The sequence below is a fragment of the Lynx rufus genome, unplaced genomic scaffold, assembly GCF_022079265.1.
Source record: "Lynx rufus isolate CCGP_SWC_20201006 ecotype Redwood Valley unplaced genomic scaffold, mLynRuf1.p SCAF_11, whole genome shotgun sequence".
In the NCBI taxonomy this organism is placed as follows: Eukaryota; Metazoa; Chordata; class Mammalia; order Carnivora; family Felidae; genus Lynx; species Lynx rufus.
In genome coordinates this window covers 54691428-54714710 of record NW_025814825.1, presented here as the reverse complement: position 1 = coordinate 54714710, position 23283 = coordinate 54691428, and the positions used below count along the sequence as shown (strand labels likewise).

General features: G+C 51.3%; 1 protein-coding gene across 1 annotated transcript in view; it reads left to right on the top strand.

Annotated features, from left to right (window-relative positions):
* HSPA12A (heat shock protein family A (Hsp70) member 12A) overlaps nucleotides 1–23283 on the top strand; it is a 69573-nt gene that overhangs the window by 41860 nt on the left and 4430 nt on the right. Inside the window, exons 6-11 of the mRNA XM_047072440.1 lie at nucleotides 4773–4889; nucleotides 13295–13466; nucleotides 17332–17418; nucleotides 17962–18066; nucleotides 19305–19563; nucleotides 22377–22480. Coding sequence (XP_046928396.1) covers nucleotides 4773–4889; nucleotides 13295–13466; nucleotides 17332–17418; nucleotides 17962–18066; nucleotides 19305–19563; nucleotides 22377–22480 — 844 coding nt within the window. The remainder of the gene's footprint in view (nucleotides 1–4772; nucleotides 4890–13294; nucleotides 13467–17331; nucleotides 17419–17961; nucleotides 18067–19304; nucleotides 19564–22376; nucleotides 22481–23283) is intronic.

The following is a 23283-nucleotide window of genomic DNA, read 5'->3' as shown; positions in this document are numbered from 1 at the left end:
GGGGGGGCGCGGTAACGCCCTGAGGGAGGACAGGTAGGACTGGCATTCAGAAAGCAGGATGCACCCTCGTGCACTGCTGGCGGGAATGGAAAATGGCACAGCTGCCGTGGAAAAGTCTGGCAGATTCTCAAGGTTGAACACAGAGCTACCCCATGACCCAGCGATTCTACTCCTCAGACACCTAAGAACAATGAAAACATGTATTCACACAAAAACTCGCATGTGAGTGTTTATAGCGGCGCTCTCTGTGATAACAGAAAAGCAAAACAGCGCGAACGTCCGTCAGCGAGCAGGTTACGAAGTGGGGTCTGTCCCTACAATGGGATATTATTCAGCCATAAAAAGGAATAGAGCACTGATGCCCGGGACAACATGGGTGAACCCTGAACACGTTCTGCTAAGGAGGAGAAGCCAGACGATACTGGAAGATTCCATTTGTATGCAATGGCCAGAGGAGGCAAGTCCACAGAGACAGGAAGCAGATTCGAGGTTGCCAGGGGCTGGGGGAGGGGGAGGGGGGAGGAGTGACAGCTAATAGGAACGGGGTTTCTCTGCGGGGTGATGGACTCAGATAGTGTGATGGTTGCACAACCTTGTGAATCTGCTACAACCCACTGAACTGTACAGTCTAAGAAGGAGAATTTTAGGGAGCACCTGGGTGGCTCGGTTGGTTAAGCGTCCAACTCTTGATTTTTGGCTCAGATCATGACCTCACGGTTCATGAGTTCTAGTTGCGCATCAGGCTCCATACTGATAGCACCGAGCCTGCTTGGGATTCTGTCTCTCCCTCTGTCTCTACCCCTCCCACTCCCCCCCTCAAAATAAATAAACTTTTTTTTTATAAAGGAGAATTTTATGGTATGTGAATTATATCTCCGTAAACAAACAAACAAAAAACAGAAAGACGGGCAGAAGACACACGTAGCAGCTGTGTGATCTCGGGCAAGGCGCTTAATTTCTCCAACACCCACCTCCCTAACCTGAAGAGTGGGGCAGGTTGTGTACCTCGTGGGTTGATGTTAAACCTTCCTCCGGGCTGCGCACAGTAAACTATTGGCAAATGGTTGCTGCTGTCCCTCCCAGACCCCACGGAAGCTGCTGGTATATGAGTGAACCCCTGGGATGACTGTTGCAAAGGTTTGTGCAGTGATGGTCCTGGATGTGGGAGAATGGCTAATTTCTAAGTGGAATACAGCTGTCCACTCAGTGTCCTCCCATGGGCATGGTGATGAGTGGGTGTAAATCAGATGTGTGTACTGAGCTTTATCCACAAAGAATTGGGAACTTTAGAAGCATTTGGTATTATGTGATCACTAGTAGAAATTTAGTGAATTCTGGAAATAGAGTTCTAGAAATAGGGCTCAAGGGAAACAAAGATGTGAGAACGTGATACTGCTTTCATTCATTCAAGTACCTTCTTCATCTTTCTTTCTTTCTTTCTTTCTTTCTTTCTTTCTTTCTTTCTTTCCTTCCTTCCTTCCTTCCCTCCCTCCCTCCCTCCCTCCCTTCTTTCCTTCCTTCCTTCCTTCCTTCCTTCCTTCCTTCCTTCCTTCCTTCCTTCCTGTGTGCCAGATCCGAAGGAGTGTCAAAATAAACACAGTGCGAAGGAGCATGTAGTCAATGGGTCAGTGTTGTGAGGGGGTAACTAACTGGGTGTTTGGTGAAGGTAGAGATTCTGCCCAAAGTGCAGCATCAGGAAAGACTCCCTGGACGAGGGGCACTGGGGGCCTCTCACTGGCAGCAGCTGGAAGGGTGGGTGTTTCAAGAACAGCACAGGGGAAGAACACAGCCAACAGCTGTGGAAAGCAAGCAGTTTTGAGTGGGAGAAGGGCACAGCTGTAGAATAGAATGGGAACAGTGAGCTCGGGTCGAGGCTGTGCAGAGCCTCGAATGCCAAGCTAAGGAACTTCTTGGGTAATGGAGAGCCATCAAAGGATTTCTAACACGGGAATGTCATGGCCACAGAGATAGCGTTAGAAGGAGGGAGACCACAGCATCCCAGGGCCTGCAGGGCGGAGGAAAGCCATGCGGAGGCAGCTGACTCCGATCCTAAAGCAGGTGTGTCTGAAGGCTCTGAGACTCTGAGACAGAGTGGCAGGTCATTTAGGGAGCGTGAAGACCAAGAAGAAAGACGGGGGGCGGCGAGGGAAGAAGTGGATCCTGGGAAATAATTCTTCCACCAGAAGGGGAGAGGGGAGAGGACAGAAGAAGGAGTAAGAGGGAGGAGGTAGTAAGGGGAGAGCACCATCATTCCTGGGGACAGCCAAGCAGACCAGGAGGGCCCAGAGAGGTGGACCTGTGTCAGCCTGAACAGCCGAGATCCCAGGGGGATGGGCGCAGCGCCTGGGAGCCCAGACAGCCAAGTGAAGGACTGTCTGCCTGTAGCGGATGTGGACACCCCGAGACAGGTGAAGGAGCAGAGGGAGGCCGAGTGCTCCGGGGGCCCTTGGGTTCGAAGGAGGAGCCAGGGGACTCGGGGAAAATTTAGGACTTGAGAAAGTCCTTGACATTGAATTGTGTTTCAAGTCGGTTAAAGGGAAAAGGGTGAACAGCCCGTCTCAGAAGGGGAGGGAAGAGGTGGAGGGGGGCAGAGATCAAGCAGGGGTGCAGGAGGGGGTGTGTGGTTTCGAATATGTCAGCTTAGCTGGAACCTGCTAGCGCCTTCTCCCAGCGGGGCACATGCTGTCAAGAAATTCCATGAAGAACAGCTTTTTGAGGAGATTTATAAGGACCGGGCCCTTCACGAGAGGGCTGGCTGGTATTTAAAGGACAGATGGAGTCAGAGGAGGGGTTGTTGCTTGCTGGCCCAGGATAAGCACAGGAGAATATCTACTAAAGCAGCATATCTGAGGAATCACGTGCATGAAGCAGGCTTATCTTTCATGGAGGACAGCAAGTGAAAGTCTTGACATAATGAGGAGTTTAATTAACGGCAGGGCCCTTTCGCTTCCAAGCTGTACTCCATCCACTGGTGAACAAACAGCTTGTCTAAACAACCTTCCCTCCGGCCAGGAAAGCCCATCATTCATGTTTTGAGCCTTTTCCTGTTTGAAGAGTTTAAAATAGGGGCGCCTGGATGGCTCAGTCGGTTAAGCGTCTGACTCTTGCTCGGCTCAGGTCCTGATCTCAGGGTCATGAGTTCAAGCCCCACACTGGGCTTCGCGGATTGGACTCTTTCCTGGGCCTGAAGCCTTACAACAAACAAACAAAAAAACCCAGGAAAGTCTAAAACAGACTGGATGGTGATCGGCAGCATACTTAGAACCCTTCCTAACCCATCATCACTCACGTGCCTCTAAAGCCCAAGGCAGACCTGCGAGGAAATAAAACACAATGAAACAAACAACCCTGCTGTTTCACACGAGCATAATGCAGAGATGTTTCTAAAAACATGTTTTAAGAAAGAGTTTACTAAACCTACTTAACACTGCTGACCTGTATGCTTACAAAAGGCTCACAGGGTAGATTTTATATTATGTGTTCTTGTCACAATTAAAAATGAAAAAACTTTTTTAAAAGGAAAAAAATAAAAGGAACTGACCATCCAACAGGAAGTTAGTTCGGTGAGAGGGTGGGTCGGTCCCCAGATAACTACTGAAACAGTAGAGGAAATGAGACACCCAAAAGAAAAAACAAATGGCCAGCCTGTTACTCTTCTGAAACACGTCCCCAGAACCGACTCTGATATAGGAGGGCAGTAGTGTGTGTTTAGGTTTGATTTCAGATTTGTCTGGTGACCGTGGCAACAGGAGCCAAGGGATAGGAAGGAACTAGCTTTATCAGAGGTCTTCTCCGGGCGAGATGTTCCTCGTGTGTTCTCAGTTGTTCTTGCCAGAAACACTGTACGTTAGTTTTATTGTCCCCATTTTATGGATGAGAATACTGAGTCTGAGAAGTATTCTAGAGACGTATTTTGTCTGCAGGGACTTGGTGCAAACCTCTGATGCTTCTGCCCATCCCATTTATCCACGTGGTTTCTGCTGGTGTGGTTTAACCTTGACCAGAAGTTAAGGGTAGCCTGGTTCTTGCTTAGGTCATGTTCATATCCTTCCTTTCCTGCAAGGAGAACTCCCCCGATGTGCTGGCCTTGTGATAAGGTAGAGGACAGTGACCACTCCTTCGACAAGTGGGCCAGGCCCTGTTCTAGACGCGAGACTACATGTAACAGTTTAGTTAAGACCTTGGCCTTTAAGAGTCAGGATATACCTGGGTCTGGGTCCAGATTTTGGTTCTGCCATTTCCTAGCTGTGTGGTCATCAAAAGGTTCTGGACATCTCTAAGCCTAAGGTTCCCATCTGTAGAAAAGGCACAGTTATAATCCCTTCCTAATGGGATTCTTGGATTAATGGAGATGAGTTATGCAAAGTGCTTAACAAGGTTGCCACAGAGTAAGTTCCCAGGAAATGGAGCTCTCAGAAAACTATCACCCCTTCCAACACTAGTATAAGCTAGGGATTATTATCCCCATTGTGCAGATAAAGAAACTGAGGCGTGGGAGACTGTCACTTTCCCTGTCACATGATTCAGAAGTGGCCAAAGGCTTCTGATCTCCCCACCTCCTGCCTGCAGTCACGTTTAGTGAGTAAAAGGAGCTGAGCTCCCTGCTTGTGGAATATTCGGGAAACAGACCCTTTCATCCTGACACTGGAAAGTTCAGGAGGTGGCCCGGTAGTTACCCCAAGAGTTCATGGCCAGGAAGCTTGGAATTCTTGGTGAAGCTGTAGGAGGACCAGCTGTGTCCACTTGACCTGCTGCATTTCCCTTGGTTTTAGGAGCTGAGTGACCAAGCGGGATCGGAGTTTGAGAATTCTGACGTCAGATGGGTAATCACAGTGCCCGCCATTTGGAAACAGCCCGCCAAGCAGTTCATGAGACAAGCTGCCTATCAGGTGAGTGTGGGGGTGGGGCCAGTGGGGGCCCAGGATGCCCGCAGTGGTGACTGTCACCCCACTCAGGTGTCCCCAGCACTCGTAGGCCTCCCTGGGAGGTAGTGAGGGGTCTCCCGCTGGTGAGGGGACATAGAGCCTTTCTCCTGGGGGAGGAACGGGGGTCATATCCACAGGGGTTGGTCTGGGCTCGGTTTTCTTTCTCGTTTTATACCTTCTGTACTGCAGACTCCCCAGGGCTAGGATTTCAAAGTGGGGTGCTGAGACATTTCTCTGTGGGTGAATGGAAGTGAGAACCTCAAGGAAGAGGCTTGGGCAGCAAGAATGTTTGAAGAAGAAAAGAATAAAGACAAGGCCAATGGCCATGAACCAGGCACATCAGGGCTGCTGTGGAGGTTGAAAGCTGCACATCCGTGGCTGGGAAATAAGGGAAACATGATTGTGTTCTGCACGTTCCACCTTGGGAGCAACACAGGAGCACACACAGGGGGTCAGGGGGTGGTGAGGTCGCCACACCTGCGTGGTGGCAGGCACGTGGATGAGGGGGCGGCACGGCTGAGCACGGTGCCAGTCAGCACCACGGCGCCGTGGACAGAGCACTCCAGTGTCAGTGGCCAGCCTGTCCCTCCTGGGCGCTGGGGCATCACTGGTGCCGTGGACCTGTTTGCAGGCAACCTGTGCCATGACGGGGCTGCCACCAGGGTCTGACTTCATGCTAGGAGTGGCTGGCCGTGCTGACCCGCTGTGCTGACCCACAGGTCAGAGCTGGCTCCAGCTGTACTTAATCCCCTGGGTTAATGCAAGCCCACCCTGGGGCCTGGGCCCACTCTGTGCAGTGAGAGTCCATTTCAGAACCTTCGATTGGAGCTGGGCTGGGGAAAATCACGAAGGGAATAGATGCCCCTTCCCTGGCCCGGCCAATACCTCCCAGGGATCAGCCACCTTCCCCAGGGGATAGATCTCTGATGTTGAGTTTGTGGCCGTAAGTAGGAACCTTTCCTTCCAAGTAACCCACTGGATCAACCTTGAGCACCGAATGTAGCAGAATGGTCGTGGGTACCATGACACCTTCACTGGGGCCATAGATTGTACTCAACACTTGGAGCTTTACTCCAGGTGCCGGACAGAGATCAAGGGAGAGCAATGTCCCCATTCCTCAGTCTCCCCACTTCTCTTTCTTCCCTCCTCGCTGTAGGCTCTCCCCTCTGCCCTCCCCTTCAGCGTGAGAATCTGGCCCAGCCTATGTATCTTCCAAAAATAGATTTGTTTTTATAGGGATGAAGGAAGAGGGTGGAAGTGGCAGAAAGAGGCAACTTCTTTAAAAAGGAAGAAACCAAATGAGGTTTAGCTGTCCACAGAAACCCTGGGCACCCTGGAGCTTTTCCACAGCGTCAGCCGTCAGGCCGTGTCCGGAGACAGGACGCGGGGACACAGCTGTCGCACAAAGGCACAGCCCTGTGTTCTCAGTTTTCACAGGGAGGGTACTCAGGATTCGTGACTTTGACTCTCGTTTTCCCACAGGAAAACTTCAACAACAAACATGTGACCCGGAAAAGGGTCAGTTCTTATTTTTAGCCTGAAAAAGAAAGAGGTACAAGGACTGCGGACTTCTCAGGGCTGTTGGAGCCTTGGGCTGGCTCCTGCCTCTCTGGGCAGTGAGGCCTGGCGGGGAAGCCCCTTGCATGCCCAGCGGGAAGGAAACCAGGCACTTGGGGGGTGCGGTGCCCTCCAGGGTTTGGCCGAATCAAAATGGCACCTCAGAGGGTGGATGATAGATCAGCAGCTCCTCAGAGGGGTGAATGTGACCGGGTTTATGGACGTGGGGCATCTTCTTTCTGAAGCCCAGAGACCCACTGTAGACAGGCCTATCCTTTGGATGCTGGCTAACTTCTGTCTGGTGCAGCGTGTGTGCAGCTTAATCTTTGGCTCTGTGTAATTCTGATTAAAGAATGACAGTTTAGGGGCACCTGGGTGGCTCAGTCAGGTATGCGTCCGACTTCGGCTCAGGTCATGATCTCACGGTCCATGAGTTCGACCCGCGTCGGGCTCTGTGCTGACAGCTCAGAGCCTGGAGCCTGCTTCGGATTCTGTGTCCCTCTCTCTCTGCCCCTTCCCTGCCTGGGCTCTCTCTCTCTCTCTCTCTCTCTCTCTCTCTCTCTCTCTCTCGCTCAAAAAATAAACATTAAAAGAAAAATTTAAAGAGTTACAGTTTAAAGTCACTGAATGGATTTCAAGACGGCAGGGGCCATTCAATCATTCTTTGTTAACTCATTCATTTATTCATTAAATCCATACTGGAGGACTTCTGTGTGATGGGACGTGGTCGACACTGGAGTCATATCCTGTATGACCAGGATAAAGGCCCCGCTGTCAAGTGGCTCACAGCTGAGTGGGTCAGTGAAGCCTTTTGTACTTTGGCAAGCGGGGCGGAGGGTGTTAAAGGGGCACAACTGCTTTGCCAACTAGTCTATGGTGTCTTTAGCCTGTCTTCTGGAAGAGTCCCCATGACAAAATGGAAATGAAGTGTGGCCAAAATTGGCATCTCTCCAGTTCTCTCTTCTTATCCTCCATTAATTTTACAGAATAAGAAAAATGTGTACCTATGATAGTTAATTTTATGTGTAAACTTGACCAGATATGTAAACTGCCACGTTTGGTCAGACATCATTCTGACTGTTGCTGCGAGGGTATTTTTGAATGAGATTAACATTTAAATTGACTGACTAAATAAAGTAGATTGCCCTTTGTAGGATGGGTGGGCCTCATCCAATCAGTTGAAGACCTGAATAAAACAAAAACTCCCTAGAATAAGAAGGAAACCCTCCTGCCTGCCTGCCTGCCTTCAGATTGGAACACTGTTTTTTTGTTTTGTTTTTTGTTTTTTGTTCCCCCCCCCGCTGTTTTTTTGTTTTGTTTTTTGTTTTTTGTTTTTTTTCCCCCGCCTTTGGACTCAAACTGAAACATCAGCTCTTCCTGGGTCTTCAGCCTCCTGGCAAGGGAACTATGTCATCAGCTCCCATGGTTCTCCAGCTTGCTGACTGTAGACCTTGGGGCTTGTCAGTCTCCATAATTGTGTGAGCCAATTCTTTATGAAAAATCTCTTTCTATGCTTACAAAGATCCTACTGGTTCTGTTTCTCTGGAGAACGCTAATACAGAACATGAGCAAACACCACAGTTCTTGGCCACCCAGCTTCTGAGATCTGAGAATGCCCACCCAACCTTTCAGCCAAAGTGCTGCCCACCAGCCTGGCTGCAGGTGGAGGGCTGGAGGGATGAGGCAGAATGGTACTCCGTCAGGGCAGCTGGACAACTGGTCACATCTACCCTGCTTGCATGCAGGAATCGGAGTCCCTCCTTCATGCTGAGCCCAAGTTCATGGCACAGTCCCGTGGGGGCTGTGCTTCACCCCTCCACTGGCCTGGGCGGAGGGGTAAGAGGCCCGGATGCAGAGCAGGTGATGAGGCTCTGCGCAGCATCGTGGATGGACGGTTCTGGGGCCTCCGCTCAGAAGTCTGTGATTCAGTGCTGGGGTTGGTGGGGGACCGCAGAGCACTCTATGGATACCGTTTTATCCGTGAAACGCCCAAAACTCCTCTTGTATCAAATGCTTGCCGAAAAAGTGGGTTAAATCTCTATCTTTTATAATTCGCAGCCTCAGGACACCTTTAGACTCTCTAAGAGCATTCTGTGAACAGATGGTAACAGGAGGAACAGCTGATTCCTCTGCTGAGGCCTTCAGAAAAGACCTAGAATAGGAGAGAGTTCACTGAGTCTTGAGGGATAGTCATCACGCATAGGAAATAGTCCAGCTGATTTCTAGAGGCATTTTGCCTGAAAAATGCATGACGCTAGTGGGTTCCAGCAGCCTGTCAAACGAAAGGCGGTCCCTTTCGTACGATGAGCTCACCTAACACGGAGTTACAGCTTGTGCTGGCTTCCTTTCCTTGAACAAACTGCGGTGAAAAATAATCACATCGGGGAAAAAAACCAACAGCGACAGCCCATGACACCTGGAAGGGGTGCGGCTGGAGCCCGTGCAGCTTGACGTGAGCCCAGCAGGGCACCCGCCTGGTCTGGCCATCCTCCACGGCCGTGCACATGGTCAGTCCCTGGCGGGTTGTCCTGGCTCACGGCGGGGCTGAAGGGGAGAGCAGTCAGTGCAAACACCCATGTCCTGGGCCCCCTCGTGCATGGTTTTTTCACACACCTGTTCCTCCCAGGTAGGGCTCACGACCAGGAAGCAGTGCTCTAAGAACGACTACAGCAGCGGTCCTGCCGCCCCAGATTCGTGCGGGAGTCAAATGGGAGGGTGCACTCTTGGCTCAGACACTTTCTGTTTCTAGAATCCCGGATCACATCAGCAGAAGGCTCCCATTCACTTGTCTGGAGACAAGGGCCAGGAGATCACAGAATGAAGCCTGGCTGGCGGGACATACATTCATTCATTCAGCAGCAACTACCCCCTGAGCGCCTACTGTGTGCGGTGGGGCAAGAAGGCCTCGCTGCTGCCCTTAGAAAACGTAGCATCTTGCAGGAGAGGCTCGCTATCTCTGCATGATCTGCAGTTGGAGACAGAATATGCTAGATGCTAGGCCAGCCGGGGCCCAGTGGAGAGAGAGTTCTGCTGGAACAGCAGCTGCAAGGGACCAGCTCCAGAGGCAGAAGTAGCAAAGGCAGCGAGCGTTTCCCCTGCTCTGGTTGACCTGGGCCTGAGCCCAGGTCTCCTGACAGGTGCCAGGTTGAGGGCTGCTGCTGAGAATGACTGCAGGGATTTATATAAACCCCAGAAACTGAAGCCCGCCCTCCAGGCGTCCTGCCGGGAGATAAAGACATCCAGGTTTTTCAGAATCTGGAAGATCCTTTTGTATCTCTTCTTTTTCTCGGAGTCCACAGGCCGCTCGGGGACCCCTCCTGGGGAGATGGCACCTGGCAGAGCCAGCCGCCTCCTGTTGCCTCAACCCTGCAGCTCGCCACTGTGGCCCCCGTGGGGGTTGCTGGTGGGGACACGGCCTCTCACTCTCTCTGGGGAGCAGGATGGGCACTGAGCTTGAGCACAGGAGTGTGGTTACTTGTCCTGGGCCTCTTGCCAATATTACCTTTTCCTCTCGCTCTGCTTTGGGGTCCTCTGCACTTCTGCTTCCCGCCTGTGTCCTCTCCTGGGTGCCGTGGGGAACCTTCTGCGGAAATGGGTCAAAGCTTTTGCTGTAGAGCCGAGGCCAGCCCAGCTGGGGAGGGACAGATGAAAGGCCTCCCCTGAGGGGTGCAGCTATGCTGTTCTGGGAAGTGTGGGGCGGTCTGCGTGTCTTCCGTGTGTTCAGGATGTGGGAGCATCATCCCAGGGGGAACCTGGATTGTGTAAGTCACACACTGGCTACACTCGGGCACCTCAAGTTGCATGACTAGACTCCAGGCTCTTTGTTCCCCTGGATGACTCTTTTTTTTTTTTTCCTTCAACGTTTACTTATATTTGAAAGAGAGAGAGAGGGAGACACAGAATCTGAAGCAGGCTCCAGGCTCCGAGCTGTCAGCACAGAGCCCGAGGCGGGGCTCGAACCCACGGGCCGCGAGATCATGACCCGAGCCGAAGTCGGATGCTTAACCGACTGAGCCGCCCGGGCGCCCCTCCCCCCTGGACTTTTTGATTCGGTTTTCTGTATGGATACTTCACTGTAAATCACAGGGGCCGCTCACAGTTTCAAGGAAGGTGTGGAGAGGAATGAAGGCATCTCGTTTTTCTTATTTTCCCCACCGTCCCCCCACTGCCAAGCCCAGGCTCCCGCAGCTCTTCTTGGCCCCATGGAGACCGCCTGGCGGCTTGACATCCCAGTGGGACACATGGCCCTAGCGAGACTTTCCTCCTTGCCGCCACCGTTGGGCAGGGCGCTGGTGCTCCCTTCCCCCCACCCCTTCTTCCAGGCTGTTTTCCCTTCTGAACTTTGAAAGAGTGCCTTAAACATTTAGGCCTAGTTGTTTCTTTGTAGTTAGTTTTCCCTTCTTCATCCCATTTTGTGGAGGCTGGACCTGTCCGCTTCTGTTCTAGGAGGCCCTCGACTTTACAAACCCAGCCAGGTGGTGAAGTCAGTCTTCGAGAGCGGTCCTTTAGAAGGGGGCTCCTCTTGGTTTTATTTTGGATTTCTTCTGGGACCCTGGGGATTGAGGTGCGGAGGTTGCAATTTTCCTGGTGACACTTAGGTGTGTAGCCCTTGTCCTCTGTCACTGGGCACTGCAGCCTTCAGCTGTCTTGGTGTTAAGGGTGCCTAATGTGACCCTGAGGGGAAGTGAGGCTGGGGGGTGGGACTTCTAGTCCCTTGAGTAGGGAGCAGTGGGAAACCTTGTGATGCAGCCGGGTCAGTGGCCTGTTGACTGATGGGCACACTGGGCTTCTTCAACCCAAGGGACCAAACTGATGGGCGCAGATGTCCCCGGTGTGGTTGGCCACAGCCGAGGGCACAGGGCAGTAAAGAGGCAGTTTTTCTGTGGATGGTGTAGGTTTTGTAGAGTCGGTCTGCCAGAAGGGGTTCTACCACTCGTGAGGCATTTGCTATCGGGAGGGGGGAGATTTAAGTCACCTGCCTGCCAATGGTGTCTCATTAGGACACAATTAATTGGTTCATTTGGGGTATGCTTATTATGGAGAATCGACTGCACGTGAGTAGAGGTAACATGCCACGTAGTGCTGTTCCGGAGTAAATGGGTCAAGAGATTGTGCCTTTAAACCAGTTGAAGGAGGAGCAGTAGAGACACCTGGGAAGTTTTGTTCAAGGCCAAAGTCCTGCGTCCCCCACCAGTACCTGGAGTTACCGAGAGCAGGAGAGCCAAGAACCAATTAAAGGAGCCGGTCTGCAAGGCCCAAGAGTGGGCCTAGGCCTGCTCGGCTGCATTTGAGCCTAAGACCGCCTGGCAGGTTTCATGTCCCGGGAAACCCGGGACAGTCGATCATTCCACTTCTCTGAGCCTTGGTTTCTTTCTGCATAAAGTGAAGACGTTAGGGGCGCCTGGGTGGCTCAGTTGGTTAAGCCTCCGACTTCAGCTCAGGTCATGATTTCATGTGTGGTTCGTGAGTTTGAGCCTCGTGTAGGGCTCTGTGCTGACAGCTCGGAGCCTGGAGCCTGCTTCGGATTCTGTGTCTCCCTCTCTCTCTGCCCCTTCCTTGCTCACGCTGTTTCTCCTTCTCTCTCTCAAAAATAAATAAACGTTAAAAAAAAAAAAGTTAAAAAAAATAAAGTGAAGACATTGGACAAAAGGCCAAGACGGCCCTTTTAGCATTTCTGATATTCTAACCTGACCCCGCCCCCCATCTCCTTGCACAATAATTGAACCTCCTAAGCCCCTTCCCTCTGTGAGTCTAGGCCGGCTCCTCCTGGTGAGAGGTCACTATGCATATGTGGCATTAGACCTTCCATCCCTGATCTACAGGTTGAGTCACTAAACCTTATGGTCTGGTGTAGACCTGGGGTCTTCTCCAAAGTGGCTAGGGCACAAGGGCAGCATCCCGAGGTCCCCTAGGAAACGGCAACACAGAGAGCAAACAGTGGTAACGGCCGAAGAGCGCTTCTCTGGTCCGTCTTGCTGGTAACCAGGACCCCTTGGGCCTGAACAGCTCCAACAAGCAAGTGAGGCCTCCTGCTCCAGTTCAAGGCCACAGGAGGTGGGCAGCAACATGTCACAGGCCACGCCAGGCTCATTTCTCTGAGTGGCCTCAGAAGAGTGCTCCTGGAGCCTCCTGGCTGGCTCTTGTAAGGGTCTGTGACTGGAACAAGCCAGATGTCACAGAGCAAAAGCATTTCAGTTATTAAAGGGGTAAAGGCTTTGAGTAAAATAACTGCCAGCTGCCTTTTGACCCATATTCTAGAAAACGTGAGACTACGTGGGATTTCAGGAGGGCTTTCTCCCAGAGCCCTGGAGTCCTAGCGTGCTGAAGTCATGTCTGATTCCCATACAGCCAAATCAAATGCGTGCATGGCTGAGGCCCAACCATGGTCCATTGTTTCCTAGGCCACCAAATATCGGGGTTTGCTCTTAGACCACCTGGCCCATTGTACCCAGAAACAGACTACCTGCCTTCCATCTTCTGGTGGTTTACAGAGCTTTGGGGCCTTTCCCCCTTCATGCATCTCAGTTCTGGGCCAAGCAAGTCCCAAATGTAAGAGGCCCCATGACCCGGAGGGCCCTGCCTTTCCCAGAAGCACTCATACGTTTTCTTTGTCCACTCTGCAGTGTTTGGGTGCCTGGCTTGGGGCCCAGCACCCAGTCACCCCTGATCGATAGCACTGCAGAGATCTATGGAGGGAATTAAGCAAGCAGAGCATGGCTGTCCCTTCCTTGGGGGTGTAGGTGCAAGGTGAGTGTCCTCAGAGCGGTACTGCCTGGGGAGCCTGGGTCCCAGCCTCTGCCTCTGTCTTCCAGGCAGGCCTGGCCTCCCCGGACAACTCGGAGCAGCTCATCATTGCCTTGGAGCCCGAGGCGGCCTCCATCTACTGCCGGAAGCTGCGGCTGCACCAGATGATCGAGCTGAGCAGCAAGGCCGCGGTCAACGGGTACAGCTCCAGTGACACAGTGGGAGCTGGGTTTGCACAGGGTACCTCCTGCTCTCTCTCTCCCCTCCCCGCTCTCTCCCACCCCAACCCTGCATGTTTTGGGCCCTGATTATTTAAGGCATTTAGTGCGGTAATGAAGGACCGAGATGTTCCCAGAGGGGTCGGCTGCGATCACGTCTGTTCTCAGCGCCCCCTCCGGGACCCCTCCAGGGCCCCTTGTAAACTCCGCAGTGGTCACCCGGGTTCATCACCTCCCACACGTGTGCCTCAGGTGTGGGAAGGGTGCTTCTCTCCAAGAACCGGAGAGATGGCCCCAGAGCAGCTCCTGGTTTTACATTTTACTAGGCATTTAATTTTTCTTGTTTATTAACTGATTCTTAATCTAATCCCACTTGGCCTGTTATTAATTCCCCCATTAAGGCTGTTGATTTATTGCTGACTCACTCCCTGGGGCCGCTTCGTGTGTGATGAGCTCATTATGTGTCTTAACCGTGAACCTGGCGAGAGTTTAAAATACGGATGAAAGGGGCGGAGGCTTCCTGACCCCACTGGTGCTCACGTAGCTGTGGGAAGGAGTACCACCTAGGGAGATCCAGGATGGGTATTAAGGAACTTTTTCTCTTTAGTAGTTACTTGTGTGCCAGTTGGTCACATTCTTGGTCCTAAGAACCATTTTCCCTGGTCTCCAGGGCTCTGTGAGTCTGTCCAGGGCCACAGAGTTTTCAGACATCCTAGGTCAGGGTCAGAGCCACCGACGTGAGCGAGTTTAGGCACTAATCAGAGCGCTGTGAGTGCCGTTTCCAGGTCAGGGCCTCGAGGGCAGAAACCCACCCATCACCCATGCCCACCCCATCCTGGAAGGCCCTGGAAGGGAGGAGGAGAGGGAGAACGTTAGCTAGAACTGCAGCCCTTGTCCTCCTACAGCCTGGTTCCAAGTTTTCCTTGCTCCCCACACCCAAAGCCTGTCTCTGTACTGCCCAAGGCACTGGGGCCCTGGCTCAGCCTTTGCAGGTGTGCATTCCTGCCCAGGCCCTGGGTCCTCTCCTCCAGAACTCTCCTCTTCCTCTTCATGGGGGCCACTCTGCCCCAGAGGCCACCTCTCTGCATTTTCAACCCAAGATGGAGGAGTCTGTGAACCTCAGCCACGAGACAAGGGCCAGGCATTCCCTTGGCCCCCAGGCTGCTGTCTCAGGCTGCCGGGGCTAAGTGCTAACACCTCAAGACCTGATTCACCCGGAACAGAAGCAAGCAGGCTCTCCTTTGACTCCGAGGGCTCGATTTGCTTTTTCTGGGCAATGCTCAGCCTCCACCGAGGCATGCCGCGGCTGGCCTTACTGCTAACTAAGTCAAATGTGTTAACATGTTACATACTCAGCACAGCCTATTTAATTAAATTTTCGTCTTCATCGTTGTAATTGGAAAAGAGACGCATGACTGACTGGGCTTCATATCTTACATGCTACTTCCTGCCGGTTCATAAACAAAAATTCATGTCAGAATTAGCTAGTTGTAGTGCGGCTCCTAATGCTTCTGAAGTGTAACATTCGCATGGAAGGGGAAACTGGGTTTGAATGCTTGCCTCCCCCGAGGGCTCAGGTTTTGGTTCCCTTTCCTTTAACATGGCCTGTCCACCCCACACTGTGTCTGTGTCCTGTGCCTTGTGGGATTTGCTCTTGTCTTGTGCTCAGAGGGTCTTTTTGGTTTTTGAAATCCTCAAATTGTTGGCCACCACCCCTCAGAGGGGCAGTGACACAGGGGTTCTCTCTCAGCCTTGTTTTACAGTTGGTCTGTCTCCCAGAAGGAAGGGGTGCTGCCTGGGGAGGCCTGGCAGAGCACTTAATCAGGAGTACCCTGGATGGCATCAAGGCCCTGAGCCCTTCTGGGCTGTTCTCTGCTCTCAGATGCTCCTCCGTGATGGGTGCCCCGTGGACACTACTGACGGGAATGGGAATGCCACTGTGCCCCCAGCACCGCAGGGTTGCTGTTAGCATTATTTTGCGCCAAAAGGGTTTCATGAGATCAGTAAAAGATACATTTTTCTTAATGTTGGGCTTAATTTGCCCCAAAGTGTGATAATTTTTTTGAGAGCTCAGAATATGTTTTATTAGTCTTGCTTGGTCTTTTTTTTTTTTTTTTACTGTTTATTTTTGAGAGAGAGAGAGAAACAGAATGTGAGCAGGGGAGGGGCAGAGAGAGAGGGAGGCACAGAATCTGAAACAGGCTCCAGGCCCTGAGCTGTCAGCACAGAGCCCGACGCAGGGCTTGAACTCACAAACCGTGAGATCATGACCTGAGCCGAAATCGGACGCTTAACCGACTGAGCCACCCAGGTGCCCCTTGCTTGGTCATTTTTTAGAACTGCCATTTGTTAGCCATCTAGATTGTTTCAGCAAACCAAATGCCCCCAACAGGGTCCGCGATAGAAGTTCATGGGGGAGCCAGTGCTGGGAACAGGAGTTTGGGGATCCCTCCCAGGTCTGCAGGGACTCTTTGATCCGAGGGCCTCACCACTGTACTCCAAGGCCCAAGGAATTCAGAGCTGACAGGCACTTGCCATTCTAATCCCCAGGGAAGACACTGTTTTGCAAACACAGTGCTCCTTGCTAGAAGAGGCTAGAGGGTCAAGGGTCCTTAATTGGATAACTAACAACAGACGGATTTATAAGGCACTTCCAAGTCAGCAGCACCAGTTTAGGGACGGGAAAAATTGGTGGGGGGCGAGGTTGTGGGATGGGGCAGCAGAGCAGTGGACAGAGACTTTATCTGCAAAGTTGGGGGTTGCTCTAAGTTGTTCACTGTAGTGGCCATTTCTTGGGTAGCAGGTCTCATACTTGGTGCTTTGCCTTCCTTATCACCTACTGTGTGCTGGGTGTCACACTGGGTGCTGAGGAAAAATCAGAGAACCAGTCCCTGCTCTGCTGGTGAGGAACTGAGGCCAAGTGTTATTATCCCCATTTTATGGATGGGGAAGGTGAGGCCCAGAGGGGTTAAATGATTTGCCCCACTTCCCACCTCGGCTGTGCCCTGCTGGTTCCCAGCTACCCTCTCGCGGCACCTTTCCCACCTCCTAACATTCGTATTCTGCTTTTTCAGATTTCAGTGTAAATCGTTAAATCTCAAAGGCATGAGGGTCCATGGCCCAAGGGTTGATTTTGAGCTGCAAGACAGAGTCGTGGGAACTGCAAGTCCCTTCACCTTGTCTGACCTGGTTTCCTCCTCTGAACAGAAGGATGATGATTTGTGCCTTGTCTACCTCACAGAGCTGTCGGGGGGCCTGTGAGGGATGCAGTGACCCCACCCAAGGCGTCACAGCCCCTCAGCGCCCCGGGGCCACAGCCATGTTGTTCCCCAGTGTTAGGAAAAAGGTGGCCAGGGCTTTGCTAGGTTTGGATGGGCCACCTGTGGCTGAAGCGCCACCTGGTGGCAGAAGAGCATGTTGGCTTCACCCAGGTCGGGGAAATGGCTTCCATGCAGTTTATCCCGCATCCAGATTAGGAAAACATACCCGACATTCCTTGCAGCAGACAGAGTTCCTTGAGGTGAAATTATTTAACCAAGTGCACTGCAAGCTTCTTGGCAGACAAGTTCCTCCCTGGGACAGCCAAGCCAGGAATTTGGTTGATTTATTAACCCTTTACCCCAAAAAGTGTCACTGGGGGGGGAAGGGCTTCTCCAGGGTGAGCCTTCCAGCAGGGTACAGGCCCAGCTGCCATGCAGTGAATAGACAGACGCTGGTGAAAATGGTCTGGCTCTGAGGTTCCCAGTGTTGTGTTTATGTAATCATTTTGGTCAAGTATCGCTACACGTTCCCTCCCTAAACCTCACGCTGTTGCCTCCGCTGACTGCAGACGACTGCCAGCCTTTTCATGCTTTCTCACACGTCCTTTTCTTTCTGTCGGCCACTAGCTAAGGAGCACATACGGCGTAACCGGCAGAGTCGGACCTTTTTGGTGGAGAATGTCATAGGAGAGATCTGGTCCGAGCTGGAGGAAGGTAGCGTCCTTGAACGTCCTTTGCCCCTTGCTGGATGCGTTTTGTGCTGCTGGCAAAAATGCATTCCTGTTTGCTCCTTTTGCATTTCTGGAAAATGTTCAAAATTGGTTGGTTTTAAAGACCACTGCGCCAAGGAGAACTTTTTGGGGCCTATAAGTTTGCATGTTACAAAACCATACAGACTCTTCCGAAGAAAAGCAGGAACTGGAGCTCCCCAGTTCCAGAGTAAGTCTTGGGTTAAACAGCAGGTCATGCGATGGCAGGACATTGTCCACTCGTGCCTGCCAGGTCTGCAGCAGCTTTAAAGATTCGCTCGTCTGGGTTCTTTATCGCCATGCTCACTGGCGATGAGCACTCCTGGGCAGACACTACCCCGGTCTCTTCCGTCGGGAATAACTTGCCGAGCGGCTAATCAGCGACACCGCTGTATTAATGAGAAGCGTTGCCGGGAGTTTAGCTGGGTGTACCGAGTCATCACCCCCCAGCTTATTTCAGGATGGGGCCAACCAGCGGCCGATGTAAAGGGTGGATGTTTTTAACCAGGTGACAAGTACGTGGTTGTGGACAGTGGCGGTGGCACCGTCGACCTGACTGTCCATCAGATACGGCTACCGGAGGGACACCTTAAAGAACTGTATAAAGCAACAGGTGAGCCCCCGCATGACCGATTTTCTTCTTCCTGAGCTGTTTCTCTCCTGTCCGATTTCTCTTGCTATTTCCTTCTCTCACTGCTGTCTGCACGTGGGATTCCAGGCCCCGAGGGGTACGATACCCAGATGCCCGTGTGGGGCCGGAGAGCAAGATGCAGTTAAATGCTCTTCAAAACACAAACCACCGTAGGGGCACCTGGGGGGCTCAGTCGGTTGAGCATCCGACTTCGGCTCAGGTTATGATCTCACGGTCTGTGGGTTCGAGCCCCGCGTCAGGCTCTGTGCTGACCGCTCAGAGCCTGGAGCCTGCTTCCGATTCTGGGTCTCCCTCTCTCTCTGCCCGTCCCCCACTCATGCTCTGTCTCTCTCTGTCTCAAAAGTAAATACACATTAAAAAAAAAAAGTTTTAAGACACAAACCACCGTAACTTGGGTTTTGGCATACAATGAGCCTGTTTTAGATCCTGGCCAAGGGAGTTTCTTGCTGGAAGTTCTGGAAGGATATGATTGTCATCTGATTTGTCACCTGTGTTTTAGTGCCACGGTTAAGCTTTCTAGGGAGGTCTCGGGACACCCGGTCTTGGATCAAAGTTGCCAAAGCAAGCAACAGGCTCTCTCCCTTGATGGGGGTGGGATGATGAGTAAGTAATAGATCACAGGGTCTCCTCATTGGGCCTGCTGATTTTCCAGACCCTGTCCCTGGATTTCTTGGGTAGGAATACCACGATGCTCCTAGTTACTTATGTGTATCAATTTTATTTAAAATATAATTGATTTTGGGGCGCCTGGGTGGCGCAGTCGGTTAAGCGTCCGACTTCAGCCAGGTCACGATCTCGCGGTATGTGAGTTTGAGCCCCGCGTCGGGCTCTGTGCTGACAGCTCAGAGCCTGGAGCCTGTTTCAGATTCTGTGTCTCCCTCTCTCTCTGCCCCTCCCCCGTTCATGCTGTGTCTCTCTCTGTCCCAAAAATAAATAAACGTTGAAAAAAAAAATTAAAAAAAAATATAATTGATTTTAACAAGCTTGTTGATGAGTGATTCTGTAGGGGAAAGTCTCTCCACCTGGAATGAGAACTGGAGGGTTTTCAAGCTTAAGTAAAAAACGTAGCTGCTGTCTGTTTGCTCACTGGGCCCAAGTTCGTGCGACTTTGTGTTTCAGAGAAGAACGCAGGGCAGGATGTCTCTCGGAGTCTGAATTCAGTTTTCACACGGCGGGCTCTCATTTTGTGCTTGACTCAGGTGGACCCTACGGATCCTTAGGAGTAGATTATGAATTTGAAAAGCTTCTGTGTAAAATATTTGGAGAGGATTTTATCGAACAATTCAAAATCAAGCGTCCCGCGGCCTGGGTTGACTTAATGATTGCATTTGAGTCTCGTAAGAGGGCGGCTGCCCCAGACCGAACTAACCCACTGAACATCACCCTGCCCTTCTCCTTCATCGACTACTACAAGAAGTTCCGTGGCCACAGCGTGGAGCACGCCTTGAGGAAGAGCAAGTGAGTGGGATTCACCTTTGGCTTAGGCCATTCAAGGGGGTGGATCCTACCGAGGGGAGGGAGGAAGGGGGTGTGGATTCTGAGTTCCAATACTACACACAAGCTGTGTGACCTTGGCCAAGTGACTCACCTTCTCTGTTCCTCAGTTTTTCGTCTGGAAAATGGCAGCGATCATTCCACTTACCTCAAAGGGTGGTTGTGAGGATAAAGTGAGTTCAAAAGTTAGACACTTAGCCCAATGCCTGGGACCCGAAAACTCCTGTTTCTGTGTTAGCTTTTATTATGTGCCAATAACCATAAGCTTTGTGAAAGCAGGGAATTTTGTGTTTTTGGCCTCTGCTGTATCCCCAGCATCACAACAGAACCTGGTACAACGTAGAGGTGCTCAGTAAATATCTATGGAGCAAAATCCCATGGGGCTCGGAGTCTCTTGGCTACAGGCAAGTGTTCGTAGCTCAGCTTGTTGCAGAATGGACATTTGGAAGCTGTGTGAGAGCTGAATGACAAAATTGATAGACAAAAATCACAGGCTTCTAAAAGTCTTTTTATAGCAGAAGATTTCAAACATTCACTGTGCAAAATGAACCTCATGACACAACTTCAACAGCTGTCACCTCCTGGCCAGTCTAAATCCTCGTGCACGCTCTCCCAAATATTTTAAAGCAAATCTGATCATCATCTCATCCATGAATATGTCAGTAGGTATCGCTAAGATAAATTTAAAATCATTACCATAATGCTGTTATCACGATCACGCTTGACACGAGTTCTTCAATATCCTCAAATTCCCAGCTAACATTACAATTTTTCCAACTGCCTTATATATGTTTTTCAGTTTGCACTGATATCCAAAAGATGGCTCTCCATAGCGGTTATCTGATAGGCCCCTAAGTCCCGCTTACTATATGGGTTCCCTCTCCTGCGTTTTCTTTACAGTTATTGTTAGATGACAAAGCTGATCGTCCCATAGAGTTTCCCGCAGTCCGGGTTTTTTGTTTATCGTACGCTCACGTAACGTGTTTGGTCCCCTAGTATTTTTGACAAATTGGCAGACGGAGCTAGAGATCTGGTCAGGTTCAAGTTTGAGTTTTTGGCAAACCTGCCTCATGGGTGGTAGTGTGTCCTCCTCTCACATCAAGTCAGGGAACACATGCTATTTGCTTGTTGCTTCTTTTGTGATGTCAGCAGCCACGGAGGGGAGTTGCCTAGGTCCGTTATGTTAAGGGATAGCCCCTTAGTCTCTCACTCTGTCTTGATTTGTCAGCTAGCCTATTTCTGGAGAGAGAAACTCTTCTCAATGGTTTGATTGCACTGAAATACATTTCACATAGGAAAGACAGGACAAATTTTTGGTTCTTTCTTTTCGTTTATGAATTTCTTGTTAAATATTGTTGATTTCCTAGCATTCTCCTAAGTGACAAATGCATTTTTTTCTTTTGTGGGGGCAGAAGGGGGTATTATTAAGGCTTCGTGGATTTAGGCATGTTTGACGTATTTTAAACCAAGGCAGTTATATCCTTAGTGATGGTCAAAATGTCCCATCTTGGCCAGTAGGAGCCTCTTTAAGTTGGCTCCTGAGTCCCGTTGATGTGACATTTTGATCTGACTTCTGGCTCATCTTGTATATTCCCCATCCCAGACCTGCAATCGGCCATTTCTCTAAGAAGCCCAGGTTCCATTTAGTGGGAAATGAAGTGGATAGGATTGTAGGTCTTCTTGACCTTGGAGCAGGTCCCTAGCCAGACTCTGACTAGGCTCATGTTCTCTCTGTCCACTGGCCCCCTACCCACAGGTACCTGTTCCGAGTCTAACCCCAAGTCCTTCTCCACAGTTCTGCGGCCTGTCAGCTCTCCTGGGGAGACTGGCCACAGCCAGCCACGGAGTCATTCCATGCCACACCACATTGTCCTGTGGCCGAGGCCACAGAAAGATGCCTGGTCAGGGAGACCTGGCAGCACCTAGAATGTGAGGCTAGGAAGCGGCTGGTGTGTGCTTTGCTTCAGGGACAGAGATGCCATTTGCTTGGCTTCTTTGAACTTGAGGATGGGTGGGGCACATGCAGTCCCTGGCATTCCTTTAGTGCCAGAAAATTTCCAGAGTGTTTTCACAGATGTGGTATTGAACTTGATCTTGACAACCACTGTGAGAAAGGTAAGACGAGTTGTGTTATCCTTGATTTCCAGACACGAGACTGGGGCTCAGACAAAATGCAGGCCAGCTTGTCCCAAAGTCCCGCAGCCTCTGAGTGGTGGAGGCCGTCCCGGAGCCCAGCAGTCCTGGCTCCTTGTCTGGTGTCCTTTCTGCTCTGGATGTGCTGCACCTTTGACAGAGAAAGGGGCATCCTGGTAGGACGGGGCTTCTCACTGTCAGGGGACAGGTGCCTGCAGGGCTCAAGGAAATGCACTTGAGCACACAGGTCTGTGGCCAGATGCAGCAGCACTGTGGACACATCATATGAGCCTTCAATGGACTTGAATCCGACTATCGCTTGACTATAAAATGTGGTCCTTCAAACGAGACAGACCCCTTCACTTCTTTCCCTGTCTTTTGCACTAGATTTCGGCTTCCACTATCCCAAGGGAAGGCTGGCCACAACACAAAGCAAAGAGAAAACCAAGAGGCTATGTCTTAGCTTTTGAGCATCTAAGGGTCTGGGTTGTGGCAGTCGAAGGTATTTCCAAGGACTTTCAAACCCTTCGGTTCCCTTAAATGTGACAGCTGTTCTGTTCTGTCAGGGGCCATCTCTGCGCATAGTAGCCTGGGTCTCCTCTATACTCTCACTTCTCATTTCTCTCTGTGCCACACCCCCACAGCGTGGATTTTGTGAAGTGGTCCTCGCAGGGGATGCTGAGGATGAGTCCGGATGCCATGAATGCCCTTTTCAAGCCAACCATTGACAGCATCATTGAGCATCTCCGTAAGTATGAGCCAGGGCTCGGCCACTCAGTGGGGCAGAGCTGAATGGGGACTGACTTTTCTGGCATGACCAGCTAGAGCATGTGAAGTCACACTGGCAGTGGGTCTGGGGCTGGGAGCCACAGGCCGGGGCCTGGGCATGTATGCGGGAGGTTGCCGGGCATAGGCTCTCCAGATCCCTCCCCTCAGGTACCGCACAGCAGCCCAGAGCCTGTCTTCACCTGGGCCTTGAGTTTGGCTTCGAAAGTCAGGGAGCTGGGAACACTGCAGCAGTATTATCCTGGAGTGACAGGGCCTTAGGGAATGCACAGTCTTTGCTTTATCAGGATGCATGGGGAACCAAAATCTTTGCTGGGGAGGGGGCACACTTACGTGGACCAAAGAAAGGTCTCCTGGGAGGGAGCAAACAGAATCTAGCCCTCAGGGGCCCTCCCTCAGGGACACACAGTAGACTCCCCGGGGACCTTTTTCAGTATCCAGGCTCCCCATTCACTTCCCACCCCACACTGACTCAATCAGAACCTCTTTGAAAACCAAAGAATACTTTTTATAACAGCCTGCCTTGACTTAGTTAGCAGGACCACAGGTTTGGAGAATGTCAGGGGTATTTATTTATGCCTAACAAATTATTCCTTGAAACGATCACCACCTAGCTGTTAAAATGTTTCCACTTAGCAATAGCTTTGGTTTTTATCCCTGAGCATATAGGTGTGCAAACCCCCTTCTGAAGACCATCTCTACAGGGACACCTGGGTGGCCCAGTTGGTTAAACATCCAACTTTGGCTCGGGTCATGATCTCAGGT